The sequence below is a fragment of the Chenopodium album genome, chromosome 23, assembly GCF_948465745.1.
Source record: "Chenopodium album chromosome 23, dcCheAlbu1.1, whole genome shotgun sequence".
NCBI classification, from domain to species: domain Eukaryota; kingdom Viridiplantae; phylum Streptophyta; class Magnoliopsida; order Caryophyllales; family Amaranthaceae; genus Chenopodium; species Chenopodium album.
The window spans coordinates 33,353,210-33,377,025 of record NC_137856.1 but is presented as its reverse complement, the minus strand read 5'-3'; the positions used below and the strand labels follow the sequence as shown (position 1 = coordinate 33,377,025).

Genomic DNA, 23,816 nt, shown 5'->3' with positions numbered 1-23,816 from the left:
ACTGACTAAAAGAACGACATAGATCAAATCGACCTTAAAAAAATAATATTAAGTAAAAATAATTTTAGTTCAGTAAAAATAAGTTTAGTTCAGTAAAATTAATTTCAGTTCAGTAAAATTAATTTCAGATCAGTAAAAATAAGTTCAGTTCAGTAAAATTCAATTTTCTTAAAGAAGAATTATAATAGAAAATCAGTAAAAATAATTTAAGTTCAGTAAAAATAATTTACTTTCAGTAAAAATAATTTCAGTTCAGTAAAATTAAGTTCAATTCAGTAAAAATAAGTTCAATTCAGTAAAAATAATTTCAGTTCAGTAAAATTAAGGTGAATCAAACAGGGCCTTAGCATGACATTAACATAAGGATAAGAAATTAAAGCAAACAGTGTCAAAAAGGATAGACATTACATAATTTACATTAAGAGAGGTAATGATTATGAAATTTAAAAAGCTTTGATGAAAAAAAACAAAAAATCCAAAAAAAAAGGAAAAAAAAAAAAAAAGAAAATGAAAACCCAAAAAGCAGTGTAAACAGCATTCCCATTCCCCCATTGGTGACTCTTTCGATACCGCCTGCTGCCAGTCTCTCTCTCTCCTCCATTTTCTCTGTCATCTTTATCACAACAATTCAATTCAATTCAATCTTCAACCCCTTCAATTTCCCAATTTCAATTACTCTTTTCGAACCTTAAACCCTAATTATCCCCTACAAATATCTCATCTATTTTGATTTTTTTTTTTGTTTCAAATTTGGGGAATTGTATATAGAAAAATCAGTAAAAAGTTCATCTGATGGGAGAATCGTCGTTGACGGCAGCTATGGCGGCGAGTAACGGTAGTAGTAACGGCGGTAGTACGCCGGCGCCGTTTCTGAGCAAGACGTATGATATGGTGGATGATCCTTCAACTGATTCTGTGGTTTCATGGAGTTGTAATAGTAACAGTTTTGTTGTTTGGAATGTTCCTGAATTTGCTAAAGATCTTTTGCCTAAGTTTTTCAAGCATAACAATTTCTCCAGCTTCGTTCGTCAGCTTAATACTTATGTTAGTTCTCTCTCTTTTCTCCTATTTAATTTAATTCTTAGTTTTTCATTATTGTTGGTGTTGATTATGATTGAAATTGTTGTACTTGATTTTGTTTTTGGGATTGAATTTTGAAAATGGGAGAACTTTGGTTGGTTTTTGAATCTGTGACTAGGGTTTTGAATTTGTGTGGAGTTTTTGGATCATGTTTAGCTCTTTTTTAAAGTGATTTTTGGAGGTGATATAAGTTCGGATAAGGTTTAATAAGTTCGAATAAGGGTTACCCGGAGTTTAATCTACTGGGTGAAGTACGATTTAGTAAGTTCGGATAAGTTTAGGTAAGTGAATTACTGGTGAAAAGAATATACATGGAATAACTTTTTGTGAATTAGGAGGTTTCTGGGTTTAGGGTTAAGGAATAAAGTTATGATCAAGGATCTTTTGGGATTTCTGATTAAGGATTGTCTTCAATTGTGGATTACTACCGGCTTTATTGTGTGCAATAAGTCCCTGAGTTAGGGTTAAGGACCGTCTGTGATTTACGGGTGGACACTGTGGGTCTGTGGCATTGCTTACCAGTCTCCGAGGATGCATACTTACTGCGTGGATGATGTCTTGCTTCGTTAGCATACTTTCTGTTCATTTTATATCTCGTCTTGATTTTAAACCCATTGTTCTTTTTAAGCACAATATTGTTTTACAAGCAAATACCTGATTAATATTTTTGAAACAACTACCTTGCATGATTAAATTGTCTTATAAACACTACTATCTAACTGTTATAACGAGTTCAATATTTTAAACATTACATATGAGTATATGACCTATAATTCAGCCATACTAGTGTAGAAATAAAGTGAGAAAAAGAGGAGCCCCTTTGTGGATGTATTGGATAATTCATTTGTTGCTTACCAATGTCTCAATATTGTGTGTTTTAAGTATTGGCGTGTTGCCACAGTTCATAGAATTTGGATATCTTTCTGCTTAAAGTAATAGTGGCTGCGTGCTTCCATTAAATAATGAGGGACAGGTGCTCGTCTTTTCAAAAACTCTACTGTGATTTATGTTAACTCCTTGTACAATCCAGTAGAAATTATGAAATCTAGGTCTTTTCTCATGGAAAAAAAGATAAGTGAGTAATATGGGGACTTCTTTTTTTACAGAAAGAATAATGTAGTTGGAACAGGGGACTATTGTGCATTAGACTTGAGACATAATAGAGTTGTTTATTTGCATACAGAACTCTGTATGTGCTCAGGATACATACATGCCTATTCCAGTACTCCTGGCAGGATAAGAAAGAGGTTACTGGACTACTGGAGGGAAAGCGTATTGTTGCATTTGATATTAGGAGCTTTGAATTTCTTTCAAGCCTTTTTATTTTGCTTGTTATGTCAGAGGGTTTTTTTTGCTGAAGTCTTACAGACCATTTAGTAATTAATTGGAGAAACTGCTGTAACCACGTGGAGTATGTATGCGTGCATTGTGCGTGTCTTTTTTGGTGTGTAATTCATAAGAATTTGCAAAGGTCTTATGTGAGTATATGCTTTTTCGGAAGCACGGAAAGACATAGACAATCTCTTTCCTATCATATGTGCAATTATTTTTAATATATTTTACTTAAATATTGTATGCATAGTGCGTCAAATTATCATCTGGCCGTATTGATTGCAACCTTTCATATTTTTTCCTGCTTTAACCAGGGTTTTAGGAAAGTTGATCCAGACCGCTGGGAATTTGCTAATGAGGGATTTTTAAGAGGTCAGAAACACTTGTTGAAGAGTATCACTAGGCGCAAACCAGTAAATGCTCATCCTCATCCACAGCAGTCCTCAATTCAAAACACTTCTGTTAAATCGTGTGTTGAGGTAGGTAAGTTTGGCCTTGAAGAAGAAGTTGAAAGGCTTAAAAGGGACAAGAATGTTCTTATGCAAGAACTTGTTAGGTTGAGGCAACAACAGCAAGCAACAGATAACCAGTTACAGAGTGTTGGGCAGCGCGTTCAAGGCATGGAGGAGAGGCAGCAGCAGATGATGTCGTTTCTCGCTAAAGCTATGCAGAGGCCAGGCTTCTTGGCCCAAATAGTGCAGCAGCAAAATGAAAGCAACAGACATGTCACAGGAGGCAATAAAAAGAGGAGACTTCCTAATCATGATGAAGAAGGTGCTGGAACAGAAAGTATGCATACTGACTACTCTGATGGTCAGGTTGTTAAATATCAGCCTTTGATAAATGAAGCTGCAAAGTCAATGCTTAGAGAGATCTTGAAATTAAATGGACCCCTGCTTGACCATTCGCCTAAGGACCCTAATAATTTTTTGCTTGATCATGTGCCTGCTGCGTCCAGTGTAGTAGACTGTGGCAGCTCCTCTACTCGAACCTCAGGAGTGATTCTTTCTGAAGTAGCACAGTGTTCTAAGCAGTCGCTCATTCCTGAAGAAACAGGGTTTTCCAGCAATAATGCTTTAACTTCAGAGATGCATTCTTCTTGCCCTGTGGGAAGTGACCCAGCTAAAGAAGTTCAAATCCCAGAAATTGATCTGTCAAGCTCTCAAGAAGATGCATTGATGTCAGAGTTAAACCAAGTGCTTCATCCTGAGAGCAGTCTAAAACTTCCTGATATGACTTTCTCTGTGACCCAGAATCCTGATGTTGGTTTTACAGATTCATTGTCAACGGTTCAAAGTGGGACATTACCAAAAGATTCAGAGGAATATTCTCCCTGTCCTGATCTGGATGTTTGTCTTCCTGGAAGTAATGATGTATTCTGGGAGCAATTTTTCCCCATGAGCCCATTGGGTGAAAATACAGAAGAGGTTGATTCTAGTACACCAGAGGCTGGCATTACTAGAGAGCTTGAAATAGGCGAAGATAAGGGATGGGAGAAACTGCACCATATGAATCATCTAACTGATCAAATGGGTCTTCTTACAGCAGAGATGGGAAGGATTTGACCTCAGCAACCAACTTTGTATATCTCAAGTCATTTTGAGGTAATTGTACAGCTCATAAATTTTGCTTGTCATTTTGTTTCGTCTAGACTTGTTGATTTAGTCTAGCAATGTTTAAAAGCTCTTGTCCCAGTGTCAATAGTTATGAATATTACAAAGATGTGAATCATATTTTAGCTTTGTAAATTCTTAGCTGTATGACGTGACTTCTGCAGTATGGATATTGCCTGGTAGGAGGCTAGGTTAATTTTTGTCAATGATCCTCAAAGAATCTATTTGCTTACAACAAGTCCTTTTCAGGTTTGTGGCTCATGCTGTTGGCTGAGAAAGATATCGTATACCCAAAGCTCTGGTGATGGGAAGCATGAAAGGGTTTTTAGTTATTTTTGAAGTTGTATTAATAAGTTTTTTTTTTTTTTTTTTTTTTTTTTTTTTTTTTGGTTCTTGTCAAATTACCCTTTCAAATCCACATGCATCCTTTCATCTTTTTATGAGATAATCCAATGAATATATCCTGATGTATGTTGAGAATGGGGATATTTGGTTGTAAAATATGATGCAGCAAGGTTGTCCATTGATCATTCTCATAGCTTTCTAAAATTATTAGGCGTGCTATCCATTTCACCTCCTAAATTTGGCAAAGGATCTATACTTCTATGGTTACATGGCTGTTGCCTTTGAAGAGCTGTTGATTTGATGCTATTTTTGAGGTATGACTCAGCTTTCTTAGTCTACCAAAAATTAGACCGGCCTAGGCTGTTGAATTAACCCTGGCAGTTCAGGCTGTGGTGTTGTCCTAACCCCACTAGAGGTTTGAAGAGGGATGGGTAGCATAGGTTGTTAGAGCAGGTGGGGTTTGCTGCGGCATGTCAAGCACTTGGAATTGGTGCCAATCTGAAGCGGGTGTTATGATAGTAGGAAGTTTTGTGGTTTATGAGTGTCTTTTCAGGATTTTCTGATAATTGGTTCTTTGTTGGGATACCTTGGATCACTTTTCTAATATGGCTGAAATAATGTTGCAAGTCTGCAGTCACTCAAAATATGAAGTACTCTCCTTGGTGTCAGTTTTAAGGCCTTGCTAGGCATTTCTGAAAATGTGAACCAGTTTGTGTTGGCTTCTTGATGGATTATTCTGTACAATGATTCAGTGTGGTTGGGTTTTTTTAGCAGTTTATACAGGAACGCGTTGTAAAAGTGCAGACAGGAGGTGATTGGTAATGCTTTCGAATATGAGCTTGTTTGAATAGAAGGGAGATACATGAAATACGATTGCCTGTTTGGCTTTTATCATGATACCCAATGTTTATACAATATTCTCCGTACAAAGTCTACAAAAAGTCAAGGTACTCTGTAAACCAAACCCCTGCCATGACTGCCCGTGCTGGATTAAGTAGATCTTCAGCATATAACAATGGTTTACCATACTTAAGGTTAGACATCTTTGATATTTACGGGTATGGAGTCTAATATATAATGACCAAGTCTGCCGGTTCGAAAAAGATTCAGTAATTTAACTGCAACTTTGTGTTCAATATCCTCCTCTGACCCTGCTGGTAGTTTTAAAGCCTTTTTCAAAACGTCAAACTCTGCTTTTATAAGCATTAACAGTTCCTCTTCTTCTTGTAAATTACCTCTGAAGGATGAAACAGCTTCAAACAGACTTCTACGAACAGAGAGTACTACAGAATCCTGTACACATAGAAACACGTCATATAATAGCTTAGGCAATAACTAAATCGTGCTATGAGACTAATTACCTAATAAATGGCCAATTTTATTGGTTTGTGATGAAGTTACCTGAGTATGGTCCGTGATGACTTCTGGTGTTGAGTTTTCGTTTTCAAAACTACCAATGAGTGGCGAAACATTATCATTTTTTCCTGGAACGCGAAGCTCATGGGTAGATAGCTTCTCCCATTTCTGGTACTCATGGTTCAAGTTTAGGATAGAGAGGAAATATTGTGCAAGTGCTTTCTCACCTGCTAAATTGTCGCTGAGAGCTCCTGCAACACATCAAAGGAGAGAGGATGCAAAAATTACCTCCTAACAATACAAATCTCAAGTTAACGAGGTTTGGTTCATCACTGATTAACTGAAAGTGTCTAACGCATCCAGTTAAACTATGTTCCGTCCACATTTTCTTTGTTCAGGTAGTTGGACTAAACTCTGTAATCAAAAGTTCAAAACCATACTGTGCATTCAAATTCCTTTACTTCTTCCCCTTAAGCTTCATGTCAACCTTACCTGTTAAAGCTAACTTGGCGCAGACTTCCACATCAACCAACTGTGGTGGTAGAATGCCGGGGGTATCCAAGATATAAATGCTAGGATGGCTAGCAACCTGGAAACACAATAGATCAGTTCATCATGACACAAACTGATTACAGAAGTTTTATAATGTTAAAGTCATCTGAGTGTTCTACCTTCAAGCTGCATATACCCTTCGTCTCACCAGGAAATGGGCTTACTACTGCATGCTTCAACTTTCCTTTCTCTGTTGCAAGGAAAAGAGTGTCAACAATCAGAATAGCTTATAGAGGAGACAGTGTTGAACATAAATGAAAACTGATATAGATAGATTTGAACCTGCGGCTCTAATCCGCCCGATTTGATGTAAGGAATTTGCAAGAGCTGACTTCCCAACATTGGGGATTCCAACCAACATCATTGTTATGGTATGCCTTTCAGGCTCTGCTTTCTTCAAAGCTCTCACTTGGCTTTGCAAAAAGCCTAGGAACTGATTAGCACAAATCAATATATAAGTGATAATAACTAGTTTCTTCCGTCGTCTTTGCAAAACTTCCCTTTGTAAAGTACATGCAACATGCTTCTTCAATGTTTTTTGCACTTTGTATGGTTAATTTTACCTCTTGAATGTTGTCTTTATTATGTGAATTCACACCGAATGTTGGAAAGCTTTCTCGTTCAAAATACCTTGTCCATTCCTGAAGTTAAAAGAAAAAAATAGGAGTCTATAAGCAAACACATAACACATGCCACTACAATAATATGTCCGAATGAGGAAGATCAAATCACCTTGACATTTGAGCGACTAGCAAGATCCATCTTGTTTAACACTACAATACGACGTGAAGACGAAGAAGAAGATAGTCTCCTAAGTAGCTCACATTCGGATGACAATGGTATCTACATGAACATGATATTAGTAATTATAAATGCTCAAAACATAGAATAATTTTATAATCGTTACTTGGACTCTTTATATCTATGCATGTCACATTATACATAATATATGGACATTTAAAGATTTATTTTGGACCATAAATGGTAACTTTAACACTTATATTATTGACACATATTCAAGAGTAACACAAGTACCTGAGTCCGAGTAACATAAGCTACACGTTTAATTAAGTTGACAATACACCAAACAAGTTATAGTCATGACACATAACAAACCAAAAAGAGAGATTGAAGATTGAATAATTAATTGAGTCCGAGTAACATAAATTATGAGAAATTACAAGAACAATAAGTTGGCATTTCATCAAACAAGTTATAGTCACGATGAACAAGAAAGAGAGAAAACAATGAAGCAAAAGTGTAATGGCATTACCCGAGCATCTCGAAGATCAAGGACAAAATCAACACTAGCAATACGCTGAGATACAGCATTAGAAGCGGCCGCCATGAAAGGAGTATACAAGCTTTTACCATCTCCCGCCATTTTTCTAACTGTATTACCTACTCGTTTCGCCATCAACAGTAAGCTTTCGTGCTTTGTCATTTTCTTCCTTTTATTTCGCACCTTTTTTTTTTTTTTTTTTTTTTTTTTTTTTTTGCACTATAAATAAAGCCGTCCAAACAAACCTTATCCAGTTTTAGAGAGAGAAAATTGAATTAATGGTGGAAAATTTTCAATCAAAAAGCGAATAATTTCTTGTTTCTAGGTTGAAGAAGAATGTTAATGGCGGCGGAACCACTGAATTTGATTTCAAAGGGATTAGGGTTAGGGTTAGGGTTAGGGTTGGGGAAATTGAAATTGAGTGGTAGAAATGGAGTATCGATTAAATTGGGGAGAGGAGAATGCAAATGGAAAGCGAGTATGAATTTGATTACAAATCCTGATGCTTTTCAAGTTGGTCCTTTTCTTGGTAGCTATGGCTTCTTCAATGTTACCAGGTTTCATAAGCATTTTCTCTCTCCTCTAATTTTTCCGCCATTTTTATGCTGTATGATGTTTAGGAAAGCTTTGAGTTTATAACAGTTGGAATTGTCTTGCCTTTTCTATTCTGTTATGGTGGTGGTGATGGTGTGGCCGTGTGGGTGTGATGGTTGCTGGCCGACTCGTGGCCCAGAGATTAAAATGTTACTCTGTAATTGTTTTTGTTAGGTTTTTATGACTTCTTCCGTCTCAAATTAAGTGGGATGCTTGATTTTGTTTACTTATTTACGAGGTCCATCTTTACTATGTAGTTATGGAGTAATATTTTTAGTTGCGTATAAATACACATTATTAAATTGTATACCATATTACATCTCATTCTAATCATGGAATAATGCAGTTACTCTAGACATTGTGCGGGCCTCAAAACTAGTTATTGTATTAAGTTATTATTTCTAGGTTCAATCAACCTATATTTGTAAGCACGAGTATAGATATTGATTTACCAAGATCCATTAGATGATGTATATACTTGTGTATTAGTTAATTATCAAGGTCAACATTTGTAAAACTTGGCTTTTCCGAGTTTTATCAAGGGATTAAACAAAAAGGAGACAACAATATGATTTGAGAAGGGGAAGGGGAATGGGTAGGAAGGTGAACGGGAATAAAATGGAGATGAAAACTATTTCATATCAATGATCATCATTATTGTACTTTTTTTTTTTTTTTTGTTTGTTTGTTTGTTTGTATTGGAATGCTTAACTTACGAAAGTAATTGAACTCTTAAGTTCTCAATAATTTTATTCATCTATAATAAGGCTTTTTTTGCTAAAGATTTACTTAGCTGAACTTAGCTTTTTTAAACTTTTTTAACCAACTCATTATAGTTGTGAATTAAACTTGGGTACTTTCTTTATATTAAATTAATTTGTTTGGATTCTTTGAAACTTAATTATTTAAACCTATCTTTCTTGAAGTGAGTAAGCAGTAAGGTGAGTAGAACAGTCTTATTTGAACTAATATTTATTGATTATTTGTTCTATACATTTATTAGATATAACTGATTAGATTTTATACTTATTGTTCGACACTTATATAGTTATATAGTTATATTTACTTAACACGGAGTATTACCGAGTTCTTTTAAGGTTAAGTGAGAAAAAACTAAATAAGTCAAAGATGTTCTCATTCTCTAAAAGGTTAAATTGTGAAAATAATTGTATATTTGGCTACCCAATAGAAAGTTAAAAAAAAAAAGGGGGGGGAGGGTTACCATGTTATTGCCCTTTCTTTTCCTTGATCTTCATGATTTTTTCAGTTTTGAAACCACCAAATCATTAAAAATCAACTCTGGCATTTCAGCTATTCAGGGTTTAAAAGTGGTGTAGATTATGATTATCTGTCGGAGGATATGGGGAAATTGAGAACGCAAGATGTTGGCGAAGGTGGCATCAATATCAGGTGTGTTCTGTTATCATCTGTATTACAATCATTATGGTATTTTTCTTAATTGATCACTGCATTACATGCTTCTTCCTTTGTGTTACTTGTTACTTGATTGATGAGGGAGTGATGTTTCTTAATTGATCACTAACTGCATTACATCACTGCATTACACGCTTTCTTGATTGATCACTGCATTATGGTATTTTTCTTAATTGAGAACTCAAGATGAGGGAGTGATGTTGTCCTTGGCAGTTCTTTGCAGGCTATATGAAGGAAGAATTACTCAAGGTTCTTTGAGAGGCACTTCTGTTCTTTTTAAGGTACTGGAACAAAAAGGAAGATAGCTAGTAAATTGCGTTAATGGTATCTCTTGTCAATGTCAATGGCATTGCAACTCTGATTTCTATTGTGTTCTCTTCTAGATTTTCTCAATTTCATTTATTACTATTTAAATGCGGGTATTGAAAAATAGAATTATAAAAAATTAAAAACTCAAAACTGCTGGATCAATTGTAGACGATCATCTCATGTCAATGTCCCTGGTATTCATGGACAATTGGTAATTGGCTTGAATGTTTACTTTCAAATTACACACAAATGTATTACAGTTATAAATTTTTTAATAATAAAGTATACCAAGCAGGCAATTACTCTTTTCTCGTTAGAAATACTTTATTTAGCTACCTTTTTACTTTTTTAGGTGTATAACATGAAATCCTTACTCTTATTAAATTAATTATGAGGGTAAACGGTCAATTTTCTCTATTGTTTAGAGCACACTTCAACTCCACCTCACCTTACTTTCAAGGATTTTCTTCTCAATATGGTGATTGTTAATTGGCTAATATGTCCACCATTTATTATTATTTTTTTTCTTTTCTTTTTTTTTTTTTTTTAATATCATGATGGAGTCATGTAAATGGCTTACACTCACCAAGGATTTGGTCTGTGTCAAAGCCTTTGGGTTTAAATCAGGACCATCTACTTCAAAGTAAACAGAGTCATATCAATATAACTAGAGTAACTCATTCATGGACCTGGTTATGTGTGTTATTAGTATTATTATCATTGGTGAAGTTTCCAAGTATCTGTATCGATTGTATGTTTGAAAATTGGTTTAGGTATATCCTGGACAAAGGACCGGTGGTGCTGAGGCCGACATGATGGCTGCCAATGAGCTAAGTACTCATGTTTTTCTTCAGGTAAGATAAGTAGTTTTATCATTTTATGGACTTTAAGATCTTTTAAGTTCACTTCAGATCACTTTGTTTACTAATTATATGAATTGGGATATCTATATTTCTCTCAGAGCTGCTCAAATGAAACATGCCAGAATCTCTCGATGTTATTAGGTGGATTCGAGACAAAAACTGGTGAGCAGGTATGTTGTGTTGAACTTCCCTGTTTCTACTTCGCTTTTGCTTGCCACAAACTAAATATATATCTGCCTTTTGTAGTGGCTTGCTTTCCGCTATAATGGAAAATACACTGCTGCAGACTATGCAAAGATTTCCAGTGAAAAATTGACAAAGAATAAGTCTCTTGATCCACAATCATTTTGGAATCCTTTTGAACAAGGGCAAACATTCAAACGCAGAAGATATTTTGTCATTAAGATGCTCCAGGGAATTTTCAACGGCCTGGTCTATATGCATGCCCATGACAGACTACACCAGAGTCTTGGACCAGCTTCTGTTGTTCTTAAGTATGCTGTCTGATTATCTAACTATGACAAGTACTAGTATATATTATGTGATTATGTCACTTTGGTGAATGTTTTTTGTGCATAGTTGTTAAAATTTTGTCTTGTAATTGCAGTACAATATCTGAGAGGGAAGCACCTTACCTGGTTGCAAAACTCCGAGATTTTGCGTTTTCAGTTGATATAAGGTTTGCTACCTGTTTCTTCTTTCTTAAATTATTTTCATTGATTCCTCACTCATTCTTTAGATCTGAAAGCTATAACATTTCAGATTTACAGCATCCATTCTGGCTTGTATGTATACTTAGAGCATGGAATCTGTTTAGAATTCAGAAGAGCGTATACCTGGGTTGAACTTCTTTAATTTCATAAACTCGAGCACATAGAACCTTCAACTTTATTATCATAAACTTAAGCACATAGTACTTCAATTTTATCATCATAAACTTGAGCACATTGTACCGTTAGATATATTTAATTAGGGCACAAGATGAAAAGAGTGTCACTTCGATTCAACCCTCCCCCCCACCCTATTCCCTAAGAACACGATTTTGGAAAACGTGGTTAGCAGTGCATCTTATATGCTAAAAAATGCTAAGTACGAGATTAAGATAAGTCACAAAGCCTAAGTGTTGGAATGTTGGATGGTGCAAGGGGGCGTGTGGCATGTGCACAAGACATGTGCACCCAAGGACAAGGCATACTTGGAGATATTTTTATCATTTGAGGGTATGTCGACTTTGCCTTAAGACATGATGATTAAGGATGATTGAGATGGTTCCGGACACTATTTATTACTCCCAAGGCCCTTTGAGAACCTATGGAAGTACTTGGATGGATAATCTCGCCGGGTGAAAAATGATAGAAGCCAAATATGAAGGCTATAATACGCGAAATTGGAGTAATTCACGGAACACTATGGGATGCATCCCAAGGTCATATAATCTTGTTTCGACCCATATATAACCATTATTTGGCTACGTAAAGGCCCCGTGAAAGCTTATAGCTAATACAAAAGGCGTGTATGAAAACGAGTAAATTGGATGCTTAAAGGCAAATAGGATGGTTCCACCCACCCAATTGGACTCTCGGAGCCTATTAGGGACCATGGTAAACATCTCGGCAATTTTTATTTCCGGGGCAAAAAAAGTAAAAAATTTCCAAAATTGAAGGCTATTATCCACGCTTTTTGAGCAATTTTGGAGGTTTCGGGACACTGTGTCGAAAAGTCTTAAGATTCTGGGGATACATCCCCGGGGTTATATAATGTCGTTTGGAACCATATATGATCATTATATGTTGTCATAAATGTCCATGGTAGGCTTGAAGTTATAAAATCGGTGCAAGTTATAAACGGGTAAATTGACCGTTAAAAGGCAAATTGGATGGTTGCACCCACCCAATTGGACTCCCGGAGGGTATTAGGATCCATGGTAAACATAGTCAAAAATTTCCAAAATTAAAGGCTATTATCCACATTTTTTTAGCAATTTGGATGTTGTATCGAAATGTCTTGAGATATTAGGGGATACATCTCGGGGTGATATAATGTCGTTCAGAACTATATATGACCCTTATATGTTGTCATAAATGTCCGTGATTGTCTTGAATTTTTGAAATCGGTGTAAGTTGTAAACAGGTAAATTGTCCATTTAAAGACATATTGAATAGTTTTTATCCACCGAAATGGACTCCTGGGGTGTATTAGGGACCATGGTAAGAATCTCGGCTGTTATTATTTCCGGGTCAGAAAAAGTGAAAGTTTGTCCAAAATTGAAGGCTATAATACATGATTTCAGGTCAATTTTTGACATTTTATAAAAAAATGAATTGAATGCGTAGGGTGAGTGCTGGGGTCATATAAGGAGGTTTGAAACCATAAGACACCGATAAAGATGTCTATAAAGTACCAAGAATAAGTTTTGACTCTAGTTTGAAAGTCATGAAATTTTGAAATATAATGATGTCATATAAGTGTAATGATGTAATGTGCCTTGACTATAATGATGTCATATAAATATGATGAACCTCAAAAAAAGCACAATAAGGGAAATATGGGATGTAAAGAGTATCAAAAACTCATCCCCCTCTTAAACCCAACCTTTTTCCCATCTTCTGGATCGTTTTAGCAAATTTTCCTATTTTTACAATTACTGCATTTTTTTCCCGTATTTTCCCTTTATAGGGCCCACAAGAAATATTTTTTGGAAAAATAAGAGTGTCAAAATATAGATTAATACCCATTCTTTAAATTCCACCAAAAAAATGAAGGGGATCAAGATTCGATCCTGCAACCTTTGAACACGAAGTTGCTGTGCCATCATGGCAACCACCGCTTATGTTAATAGGGAAAAAATATATTTAATTAAGTAAACACTACAGGCTTTATATTTGTTAGGTTTATGAGTATGTAGTAGTTACTTGTGGTTATTTGGTGTTGTGTGAATCATAGAAAAAATATAGATAAACTTAATGAATGGATATTGGGTACATGTTATGGTAAATTACATATTTAACCTTTGGTATGTTGATTTACCAAAATACCCTTCTAAGGGGATGGAGGTAGGGTGAAATTCCAATTCCCCTTCTAGAGGCCTATCTTTGACTTTTGACCTGGCCAAACCCCCGTAGAGGCTAATTATTTTGTTTATGTGTGTTATGTAAACCCATTCATTATTTAGTTAGATCCATCGTTTCTCTTTAAATGTAACCTTGTTTATATATGTGTGATGCGTGAGTTGCTATTTTTAAGTAATTTTAATGGTTTATTTTTCTTAAGATTTAGGTTTGTATTCCTTCACTCTTTACAACCTCAACAAACAAACAAACAAATCCTTAGTCCAAAATGGTTTGGGGATGGCCAAAATAAATCATCATGAGGAACCGTCCGGGATAGTGATACAAGAAAAGTAAAGAGATTCTTTCATGATCAAATTAAAGTATACTCCAACTCTCAAATCGATTTTCTATAATATTTAGATACACATATTAGTTACTTAGTAGGGCTAGTAGATTCTTTGGTAGAATGGTAGATAGTATGGAATAAGAATATATAATAATTCAAAGATTTTTTGTTGAGAAGTGGGCCCGCATGACATGGAATTTGAAGAGAGTGAAAAAATAGAGATAGTGGAGCCGTGGATGGGTACGCATCACATAGGTTGAGTGTGTGAAACTTCCGTCTTATACGTGTTGATGTAAAGCCATGATTTTTTTCTATTTAAATGTAACTTTTTTTAAATTTATGCAATTATGCGATTATATCTGATTGAATCTAAATATATTTAAATCAAATAATAATGGGGATGAGGAAGGGAATATTCCTTATTTGCATGGAAATAAGGGATGGGATGAAGGGTGTGAATGTGTGATACGTGGCATATAAGTAAGTTTTGAATCATTGGTATAGATATAGATAATGATTGTAATGGATGCACGCTTAATGCCTTTTCCCAGTTATTCGTCATTAGAGAAAGGTCCTGGATCTTTGTCAGAAGGACTTTGGAGACGAGCTATTGCAGCTGGTGCTTATAATCCTATGGAGAAAAGAAACTTTGGGATTGCAGATGACATGTAAGTATGTGAGGAGAGTTATGCATGATTTGTTTGAACGTAAAATGATTTTCTGACTGGCATTATGAATAATTACTTGGATGTTGTCTTTGAAATTCTATATGCAGATATGAAGCAGGTCTTCTTTTTGCATACTTGGCTTTCGCTCCATTTTGTGAAACTGGCATCATGGATAGTCTTTCTTTACAAGTGAGTCGTACTACTTCAGCTGTAGCATTGCAATTTACATAAGCTGCTAGCCTGTGGCGCCCGCCTTTTTAAATTGAATGGGTACTGAATGGACTAAATTACACTGAATTGCAGAGGCTAGTGGAGAACACTTTTCAGCTTGATCTCCAAGCATTCAGAGAGTATGTCTGCAAACTTTCTATCTAAGCTTAATACCATAAGCACACTGCAGATAATTAGTTTTTATTTTTTTTATTATTTATTTATTTATTAAAATTATTGTTATTTGCATTATACTTCGCGTGTGTGATGGTTGTTCTAGCACAAGTCATGATTAGAGATGATCTATAATCGTCTGACCACCAACTTGTATTCTTTGAGGACGTAGACATGTAACTTTTAGGGCATAGCTATATTGACTTGCTAAGTACATGTAGCCTAGTCACTTTTGATTCTCGGAAAGAGGACATAAAGAGTTTACATTCTAGAACATGGGATTGGTAAATGTTTTGTTTGTCTCTTGAATTTCCATCGGTTTTGGTAGACTTATATGCTGTAACATTGCAGTTTAGTAATGATCAAAATGTGGCTTTGGGTGAGTTCATAATAGGGAGGCTGTCTGTAATCTCCTATTATGTGGATGATTGAGTTCCGTGTGATGTTTTTACGAAATTAAATGCGGGGTTATGAAATCTTAGGCATCTAATTTGTGGTGCAAAACCATTAGTAAGGACCCTTCTTCAGTGTTATGTATTAACTTCTTTGCATTTTACATGTTTACAGATACTGTTCAGCTGATGATCGCTTGCTACAGGCTGTCAAATTCCTAGATCTTGGTGATGGTGCTGGTTGGGAGCTACTTCAGGTTAGTGGATTACTTTCTTTTACCTGTAATTGTAATTGTCATACATTCTGTTCTGTTAAAAGTCTGTCTGGTGCTGGTCTGATAGCTAATCATTCAAATTACAAATTATCTGTTCTAAACTCAATTTTCTTTTATATGGATTAAACACTCATCTATACTGTTATGTGTTATAGAATCTCTGACAGTTAATATGATCATGCTAGATGAAATAACTTCAATTTTCTATTGTGCCAACTTGTAGTTGACTAATGAGTAATGACAACTATCCATTTCCAAGTATTTAATTTATCTAATCTGTATATATGCATCCCTGTCAGCATGTTATAAGAAGGTGATTTGTGCATCAGTTATTTTTGATTTGTTATCTTCTGAATGCATGTTGGGTTTAATGTCTTAATTCACCATGACCGTGCTGTTATTTTATGTTCGCATCATCGTTTAAATGTAGGTGATGTGCTGTTGAGTTGATCAACTTTTGTAATGCTTTGAGTTGATCAACTTTTGTAATGCTCACTTCTATACCATATAGTTGAGAGAATAACACTTCATTTGATTGCCACAAAATTTGAGCAGTACTTTATGTTTTTGCTACAACAAATGTGTCAAGTTGTTTACTTTTTATCTTCCAAATTACAGGCGATGCTAAATCCTGATTACAGGAAGCGCCCAGTTGCTTCAGCTGTGCAGAATCATCGTTTCATCACTGGAGCTCTTTTGTAGTAGGTTGGTGGAATTTAGTAGATTTTTGATCGGTGATCAAGCTACAAAGCCTTATAAACTACTAGATACAATGTTAGCGAGTGCTTCCTCTTCCATGCTCCTTCCTCGTAATGAATTGAAACTTTGCAACTGTTTTGAAACAGCGACAGACAAATTGAACTTAGACTTTGCCTCACCGGCTATGCTCTTAATCTCTTATGCAAGTTTGTAATCATTAACTTAACAGGTGTCTTACATCGCGAAGAAATGTGTAGATTTAGACTTTGCATTTTCTTTGCTTTGGACCACAACAAAGCTTGAATACTATATTTTCTGTGTTGCAAAATTTAGGGTGGAACATGTGGTTGGATTTACAGTTGTAACAAGACCCCGATCTGACATCTTCATAATACAACATTGGTGGCTTCAATACCTCTTTTTTTTTTTTTTTCTTGATTCACAAGAATTAGGACCTGCATATGTAAGATTGTTAGCAGTCGTACATAAAACAATACAACATTGGAAGGGCAAAAGGGGATTTTAGACCTAAAGCCTCATAACTCACAAACCCCAATAAACCATGCTCTTATGTAGCACCTTGGTGCATAATCTTGCTAGGTTCAAAAATGTTTTCCCGTAGCCAAATTTGGAACTTATAATAATACATTGGATCACTTTTGCCTATTTGGATATTTTGGGACCTAGTGTCAGAAACTGAAGTGATAGTAGGGGATTCATCACCGGGTTATATAATGTTGTTTGGAATTATATACGATTAGTAGTCAGTCACATAAAAACCCGGTCTACCTTGAGTTAATTAAGGGAGGCACGTGTGCAAATGGTTAAATTGTTACTTTAAAGGCAAAGTGGATACTTTATTACCATCCAAATGGTCTCTTGGGACTGTTGGGGTCTATAAAAAGTATCTTGAGCTTTTTCCTTTCTAGAAAAAAAAATAGAAACTTAAGGCTATAGGACACTTTGAACCAATTTTGAAAATTATTTTTACAATTGAAGTGAATGTTGCGAGTTTTTTTTTTTTTTTTTGATATCATACAAATTGGTTTGCAACCATAACAAGCCTATCAATAAGTCCACAAAAGCCCCAAACCCCGAAAGTGTTAAATGATGTGGACATGTGGCTACTTTAGAATTTTGTTGCAGTGATAGTCAAGAGTTGTAAACGATGAATGCAATTATTAATTTCGCATTTTAAGATCTTATTAAGATGATGAGAATCCTTCACGATATTAAGCGAATTACAAACTATACCCACATACAAAGTTCAAAATAAGAAGTCACTAATTCTTAAGTTTTAAAAATATTCTTTTCAAACATAAGTTACTTTCTTTTTTTTTTTTTTTTTTTTTTTTTTTTTTTTTGTAAACATAAGTTACTTAATCTTGAGTTGAACGATAAACCGTAAATGAGACAAACTCAAAACACGTTGAAAAGTCAACAAAACAAAAGAGGAGACAAAAACTACTGACGATCAAAAGAAAAGTATCAAACTCAAAACACAAATCTGGGAATTCTCTAAGTTTAAACCCTCTTCAATCTTCATCATTTATCTCTCTCCCTTCAAAATTTTCTCTTTAAAAAAATCAAAAATTTCCAGCAATCCCAAATACTTCTTTTACAGTTAAACTAATCTAATAACCTTAAATTTCTGTCTCACTCAATCCCACTTCTTGTCGCAGGTATTTTTCTGTCGAAAATTCAATTTTGAAGAAGATTTTACTGTTTGTGATTTCATTATATTTTTCCATTGATTATAAAGTGTACGATACTTAATTATATGTTTAATTGCTCAATTTTTGTGATTTTTTTTGCTTAATTAGTTAATTATTACTGCAATTTTAAATTTGGGATATAATTGATGTTGCTTTGTGATTTGAGGGAAATTCGTAATATAATCAAAACCATTAGCTTTATATAAGAAAAGGGCTGCTGAATTAATCTTATGATTTTTTTTTTGTAATTTAAAATCTATTTATTATTGGTGGGGAGATAGAATGAGGATAATGATGTAGACGAGGTTGATCCTAGGCCATTACGGCCGCTCCCAAGAAATATTTACTCGTTTGTTTGATTGTCTACTGCTATTTAGGTTTCCAAATGTGAAAAATGGCTGTACTTTAAATTGTCAAACGACCCAATTGCTAGATTTTCGAGTATCGATTGAAGTTGTAAACTTTTAGTTCTAGATTACCTTAATCACTTCAGTTGGTTTGAAAAGATTTGATATTTAATTGCAAAACTTATACTTGATGCGGTCATTGGCTTAAGTTTGGTTTATTACAACCTTATGCAAAGTAGGAAAAGTCTTTGATAGGTAAATCAAAGTAGTTAAAAAATCCGCATTGGCAAGATACCATCTATGATATCATAAAAAATTGTGGATTATATGAACATAGGAAGATTCATAAAAAGCGACATTTATGTGTTTCTGTTTGACAGATGGATTGTGTCTATAATTTGTGAGAGTTGTCTTGTTTTGATGTATAGTATATGGCCACTTAAAGTAGTTTCCATGGATTCAGAACTAAATTAGATTGTGTATTTCTTCTTCTTGCCAAAACCAGATATTTTGAACTATGGAGATATTTGAAAGCCGAGTGATATTGTCAAGTTGTGGAATTTATTGTATCAGAATTTTCAGCTGAAGGCTCTTAGATGGAAGAAGAAACTGTTATCCGTTGTCTCAACATATATCAATATATTACAGGAGATTAATGCTTTAGAGTTCCATGATAGGCCGAAAGACATCCCACCGTCCATTTATTGCATACCGACCAATTGGACCCTCTGATTTAGGAATTCTCCAACAACTTCATGCAGATCTCTTTCCCATCAGGTGGATTATCCTCTCTTTACTTAGTTTTCTTTTTATGCAATTATCCTTTTTTCTTTTTCTGTTTTATGCTTATCTAACTTAAGTAAGCTTTCTGTGATATATCACTTGATTTTGATTCTTTAAGGTATGAGCCTGAGTTCTTTCACAACGTTGTAAATCGCCGTGAAATAATTTCATGGGGAGCTGTTGATCGTAGTAGACCCGGTGCTCAAAGTGATGATCTTATTGGATTTGTCACCATAAAGATTGTTCTAGCAAGAGAAAGTGAGGTATGCCTCTTTGTTTGTGTTGCTACTACTCTCTATTTTGGAACCTTTTTTTTTTTTTTTTTTTTTTAAAAAAAAAAAAAAAAATTATTCGATAGGCTTGGGTCAAGGTTGTGGATTGCTTGATATTGTTGGATTTGAAATCATATAGTTGATGAGTTTGTGTGGACAACTATTTTTATTCCACTTTGACTTTTACATCTAATACGATAAATAAAGCTTCAAGATCGTTTTCCACACCTTGTGTCTTTTTTGGATACCCCTCTTTCCTACTGATAGCGTGATAAGTAGATGATGTGTGGCTGATTGTGTGATCAGGCTACCCTATAGGGATATACTCCACAGGACCACAGGGAATATTGGATGAGATTTCGTTTCTGATAGTTCTATCAACAGTAATGGGCAAGATCAGTAATTAGCTACATGGATTCAGGGAAACCTTCTGTTATGTTTTGACATTTGAGCCACACTAGCTATTCGCTTGTAGTTTGTGATGTAATCAATTAATTTATCTAATGCAATATGAATATTTGAATGTATTACCCTTTATTTAATTTTAACTGTGGAATGATATTTCCCAATTTACATTAAGATAGAACTTTGAAAAAGTAAAATAAAAACAAAACATTTTTGCTCACCTCCTGTTTGTAATTATATGGGGTATATGCTAGCCAATGCAGCCTGTTATATCAGGTTGGTAAATTGAAGAGAAAGAGGGATATATGGTAGCCATGGCCTAAACCTTGACTGCTATGCCTTAATCAAATTTGAACATGATTCTAGAGCTTTCATGTAAGTCATTGATAAAAAGGAGCACCCTCCTCCACTCCTCCGGTGGAGGACCCTTACGGGCTGATAGTGTAGCTCTCTTTCATGATTTTTGTGAGAATACGGGCTTTATACAAGTTTGCTGCAAATTTTGGCTCCCAAAATTTCATGAGCTGTGATATACATGTTGTGCAGTGGTGTATTCATGTAGTATTCTTAATTGTGTTCCTATGATTTGCAGATCACTGATTTGGTTAAATGTGACTCCACCCAATCTGATCAAACTCTAGTGTATATTCTCACCCTGGGAGTAGTTGAAGCATACAGGAAATTCGGCATTGGTATGTGCCAATTCCTCAAGTCATTAGTTCCTTACTGCATTTGCTTACTGATTTTTTGGCAGATGTAACCACATTTTGCCTTTTTCTTCAGCTTCAGCACTGATCAGAGAGGTCACAAGATATGCTAAAACTATCCCAACATGTCGAGCTGCATATTTGCACGTTATATCTTACAATACTCCAGCCATCTATCTGTACAAGAAAATGTCATTCACATGTGTAAGAAGGCTTTATGGGTTCTACCTCATCGAGGGTCAGCACTATGATGCCTATTTGTTTGTGTACTATGTAAATGGTGGCCGATCTCCTTGCTCACCGCTGTAAGTAAAAATCTACCAAGTATTAATTCTGCCCCATTTGATTTATAGCTTTGGAATTTATGACCTGAAGCTATCAAATTATGACTATATGTTGAATTTTTTTTACTCAAGTTATTGTCTTATATGATGGCTGATTGAAGAATTTATATACTTCATGTTCCTGTTAGTTTCAAATTTTCAATTGATTTAATTTTTAAAGTTGATCTTTGTATTCCATTAAAAAGTGCACTAGGACAGTCAATGTGCAATAGGGAGAATAAGTTAATGTTATGTTAAGGTCCACCAGGATGGATTATATACGGTTAAAGAAAGATCCTGATTGGGATCAAGTATTTCTCCCCTTAAAAGAAAAAAAATAAATCTGTTTTTTGTGCAAGGTTAATCTTACCCAACCTCCAAATTTTGGGCATCTCTGCTGGGGCCTAATTTTATCACCCCTCTTAAAATGAAAATCGAATCTAGGGCTTTACCATGGAGGAGGGAGATGCAGTGCTTTCTGTCTGGATGAGTGGATTCTCAAAGGTTTGCCTTTTTGTGTGTGTGTCTAGGTTGACGTTTCTTTGTTGGTTCAATATATTACTTAAGATGGGAAAAAAATGTGAAGATGACTTTTTGAGGTCTTTATTTTCTATAGAATTCATTCCTTTTGGCTCGTATGCTAGGATTAAATAGTTTGGACATCCAGAGTGGTCTACTGTATGTTTTGAAGGGTAAAAGGTGTTTATCTCCTGAAGGCGTTTCTAATGAGGATTTAGAACTGTAACAAAATCGAAGCCATTTCTAGTGATAAAACAGAACAGCAACAAAATGTATACATGGAAATCACTGCTGGCTAAGAACTTTTAGAATACACATGTTGACCTTTATATCTTGGCATTGCATGATAACAATTTATTGCTGAAGCTTATCAGACATTCTAGGACTTCTCCATATTATTTTCTATTTTTGGTCTATAGGGACCCACAAAAGGCAGTGATACGAAGGTGGTTCAATCCCAGGTCTTGGTTAACACGACCCAACCCCAACCCCAAGACCTTACCAAATAAGCTAATTGGCGTTCGTGGATATTTTTGATGTTGCACAGATGGGGTTACCTTCTTCCACCCCTTTGCTTGGATGGTTTAGGTGATCCAGCCTAATTATTCTATTTTTGTTTTGAAACCTTCCTAATGAAGGAGACTTTGTTTGAGAAAGACGACTTTTTTTTTTGACAAATCAAGGATACCACGTACTTTGTAGTCATAATTGGAAAACAAGGCTTTTTGTTGCTGTTTAGATTTTGATGTTGAGTCTTGTTACCTAATTGTGCAGGGAGCTTGTCATCGGGGCAGTCAAATATGTAAGGACTAGTTTGAATTCAGTGGCTAGCAAGCTGTGGAGATACGATGAAAAAAAGCCCTGGAGATGGACAAAGTATAGAGAAAGCTGTGGTTTTATGACACCTTCTCATAGCAAGAGGAATCTTGTGAATGAAGGCTCAAGCGAGTGTCAGTGTGTGTGAGTTGTAATAATAGACATTATACATCACCATACAACTCAAGTTCGATGGAGTGGTGTGGATCTGCCAATTTGTAATCATCGCAGATCATCTGTTTTACGGGAGCAGTCAAATAATCTCTTGTTTGCTGTACATTTCAACGTGCCAAAGAGCTTACCACCTTTTCATTGCAGGCAGGTGCTCAATATTTATGTAAATCTTATTGATTTTTTTTTTTTCCCCGACATAATTACAGGAGATTATTGTGTAGCTATTATGTTCATCTGGTGCATAATGGTGAATGTAAAGCATTGAAATTTTCTTTCTTTTTCATCATATTTGATTTTCAGTTACTTGACAAATAAAAGGCTCATATGTTAGTTGGATAGGCTACGAAATCAGGTTTATAGTATTGAGTATTGACTAGCTACTCTTATTAGTCCACAACTACGCTAGGATTTAGCTATCATGTTACAGGTTGACAAGTAATAGATCCCCATTGTAAATTATACGAAAGTACAGATTTTTACATAATACGAGTATATATGATGTACCTAAGATGAATACACAAAAGGCGTATTTGGGCGGTGCATGCATTACAAGTGTCACCTAGGTGCACGTTTAAGTCTTAACTCTTAAGTAAGATACTTAAGAGACCAAAACTTGGTAAATGTAGCCATAATCATCAGAAAATATCCTATATTAACTATAACTTTACAAATTAAGCAAATGTTATGACTAAATGAAAAGGGAGGAAGAGATAAGATTTAAGGATAAGATTAACACCATATTAATATTATTCTGAGCATATTCTGTTAAAATTCACATTTTTTTCAACCTACTTTATTACAATTTCAAGGACAAAGTTGTGATCTAGACTGAATTTGAAAAAGATTGAATTTGGCTATCCTAAAAATGGTTCACTTACCCATTATTAGTATAGCCTTCTTTTTTTTCATCAATTTTTGTTATGAAACGTACTTTTATTTCTTACAAGATTTGCCTCATTATTTCTAGTAATTGGAATATAACTATATTGACTATTTCCTTTTTTAGTTAAAAGGTAATAAAGAAAAGTACTACACATTTTTGTAGCATTTTACAGGTGATAAACAAATTTACAAGGGTGATCAATATGGCAATAGCATCTTCTTTTCTCTCTTTAATTAGTATAATCTTGCTACACCATCATGATTATCGAATAACAACCATATTAAAGACGGGATCTATA

The 23,816-nt window shown here is 34.9% G+C and overlaps 4 protein-coding genes across 6 annotated transcripts; 3 read left to right on the top strand and 1 right to left on the bottom strand.

The window, feature by feature from the left end:
• The first annotated feature begins 485 nt into the window (after positions 1-485).
• Positions 486-4,561, top strand: LOC145608395 (heat stress transcription factor A-1e-like). The gene is made up of 3 exons (XM_081664005.1): positions 486-1,044; positions 2,727-4,016; positions 4,275-4,561. Exons 1-2 carry the CDS (start codon positions 793-795, stop codon positions 3,975-3,977), a joined length of 1,503 nt encoding a protein of 500 aa, XP_081520131.1. The 5' UTR covers positions 486-792; the 3' UTR covers positions 3,978-4,016; positions 4,275-4,561.
• A 733-nt stretch (positions 4,562-5,294) lies between these two features.
• LOC145607745 (DAR GTPase 2, mitochondrial-like) lies at positions 5,295-7,722 on the bottom strand. Its single transcript, XM_081663336.1, has 8 exons — positions 7,552-7,722; positions 7,011-7,121; positions 6,842-6,919; positions 6,561-6,711; positions 6,398-6,468; positions 6,219-6,315; positions 5,772-5,977; positions 5,295-5,663 (listed from the first exon to the last, which is right to left on the bottom strand). The coding sequence occupies exons 1-8, from the start codon at positions 7,720-7,722 to the stop codon at positions 5,406-5,408; spliced, it is 1,143 nt and encodes a 380-aa protein (XP_081519462.1). The 3' UTR covers positions 5,295-5,405.
• LOC145607744 (uncharacterized) lies at positions 7,506-16,883 on the top strand. 2 transcript variants are annotated; one of them, XM_081663334.1, is made up of 13 exons: positions 7,506-7,700; positions 7,886-8,117; positions 9,466-9,564; positions 9,812-9,869; positions 10,671-10,751; positions 10,859-10,930; positions 11,007-11,254; positions 11,368-11,439; positions 14,708-14,824; positions 14,932-15,013; positions 15,128-15,174; positions 15,776-15,857; positions 16,494-16,883. In XM_081663334.1, exons 2-13 carry the CDS (start codon positions 7,897-7,899, stop codon positions 16,575-16,577), a joined length of 1,263 nt encoding a protein of 420 aa, XP_081519460.1. In that variant the 5' UTR covers positions 7,506-7,700; positions 7,886-7,896; the 3' UTR covers positions 16,578-16,883. The 2 variants fall into 2 exon arrangements, with proteins under 2 accessions (XP_081519460.1, XP_081519461.1); XM_081663335.1 differs by lacking the exon at positions 7,506-7,700 and having other exon boundaries at positions 7,958-8,117; positions 9,802-9,869.
• Positions 16,884-18,033: 1,150 nt separating this feature from the next.
• Positions 18,034-22,921, top strand: LOC145608316 (histone acetyltransferase MCC1-like). Of its 2 annotated transcripts, none has more exons than XM_081663932.1 (6): positions 18,034-18,256; positions 19,210-19,413; positions 19,538-19,682; positions 20,689-20,788; positions 20,880-21,108; positions 22,420-22,921. In XM_081663932.1, exons 2-6 carry the CDS (start codon positions 19,307-19,309, stop codon positions 22,607-22,609), a joined length of 771 nt encoding a protein of 256 aa, XP_081520058.1. In that variant the 5' UTR covers positions 18,034-18,256; positions 19,210-19,306; the 3' UTR covers positions 22,610-22,921. The 2 variants fall into 2 exon arrangements, with proteins under 2 accessions (XP_081520058.1, XP_081520057.1); XM_081663931.1 differs by having other exon boundaries at positions 18,035-18,256; positions 19,142-19,413.
• Positions 22,922-23,816: the final 895 nt, after the last annotated feature.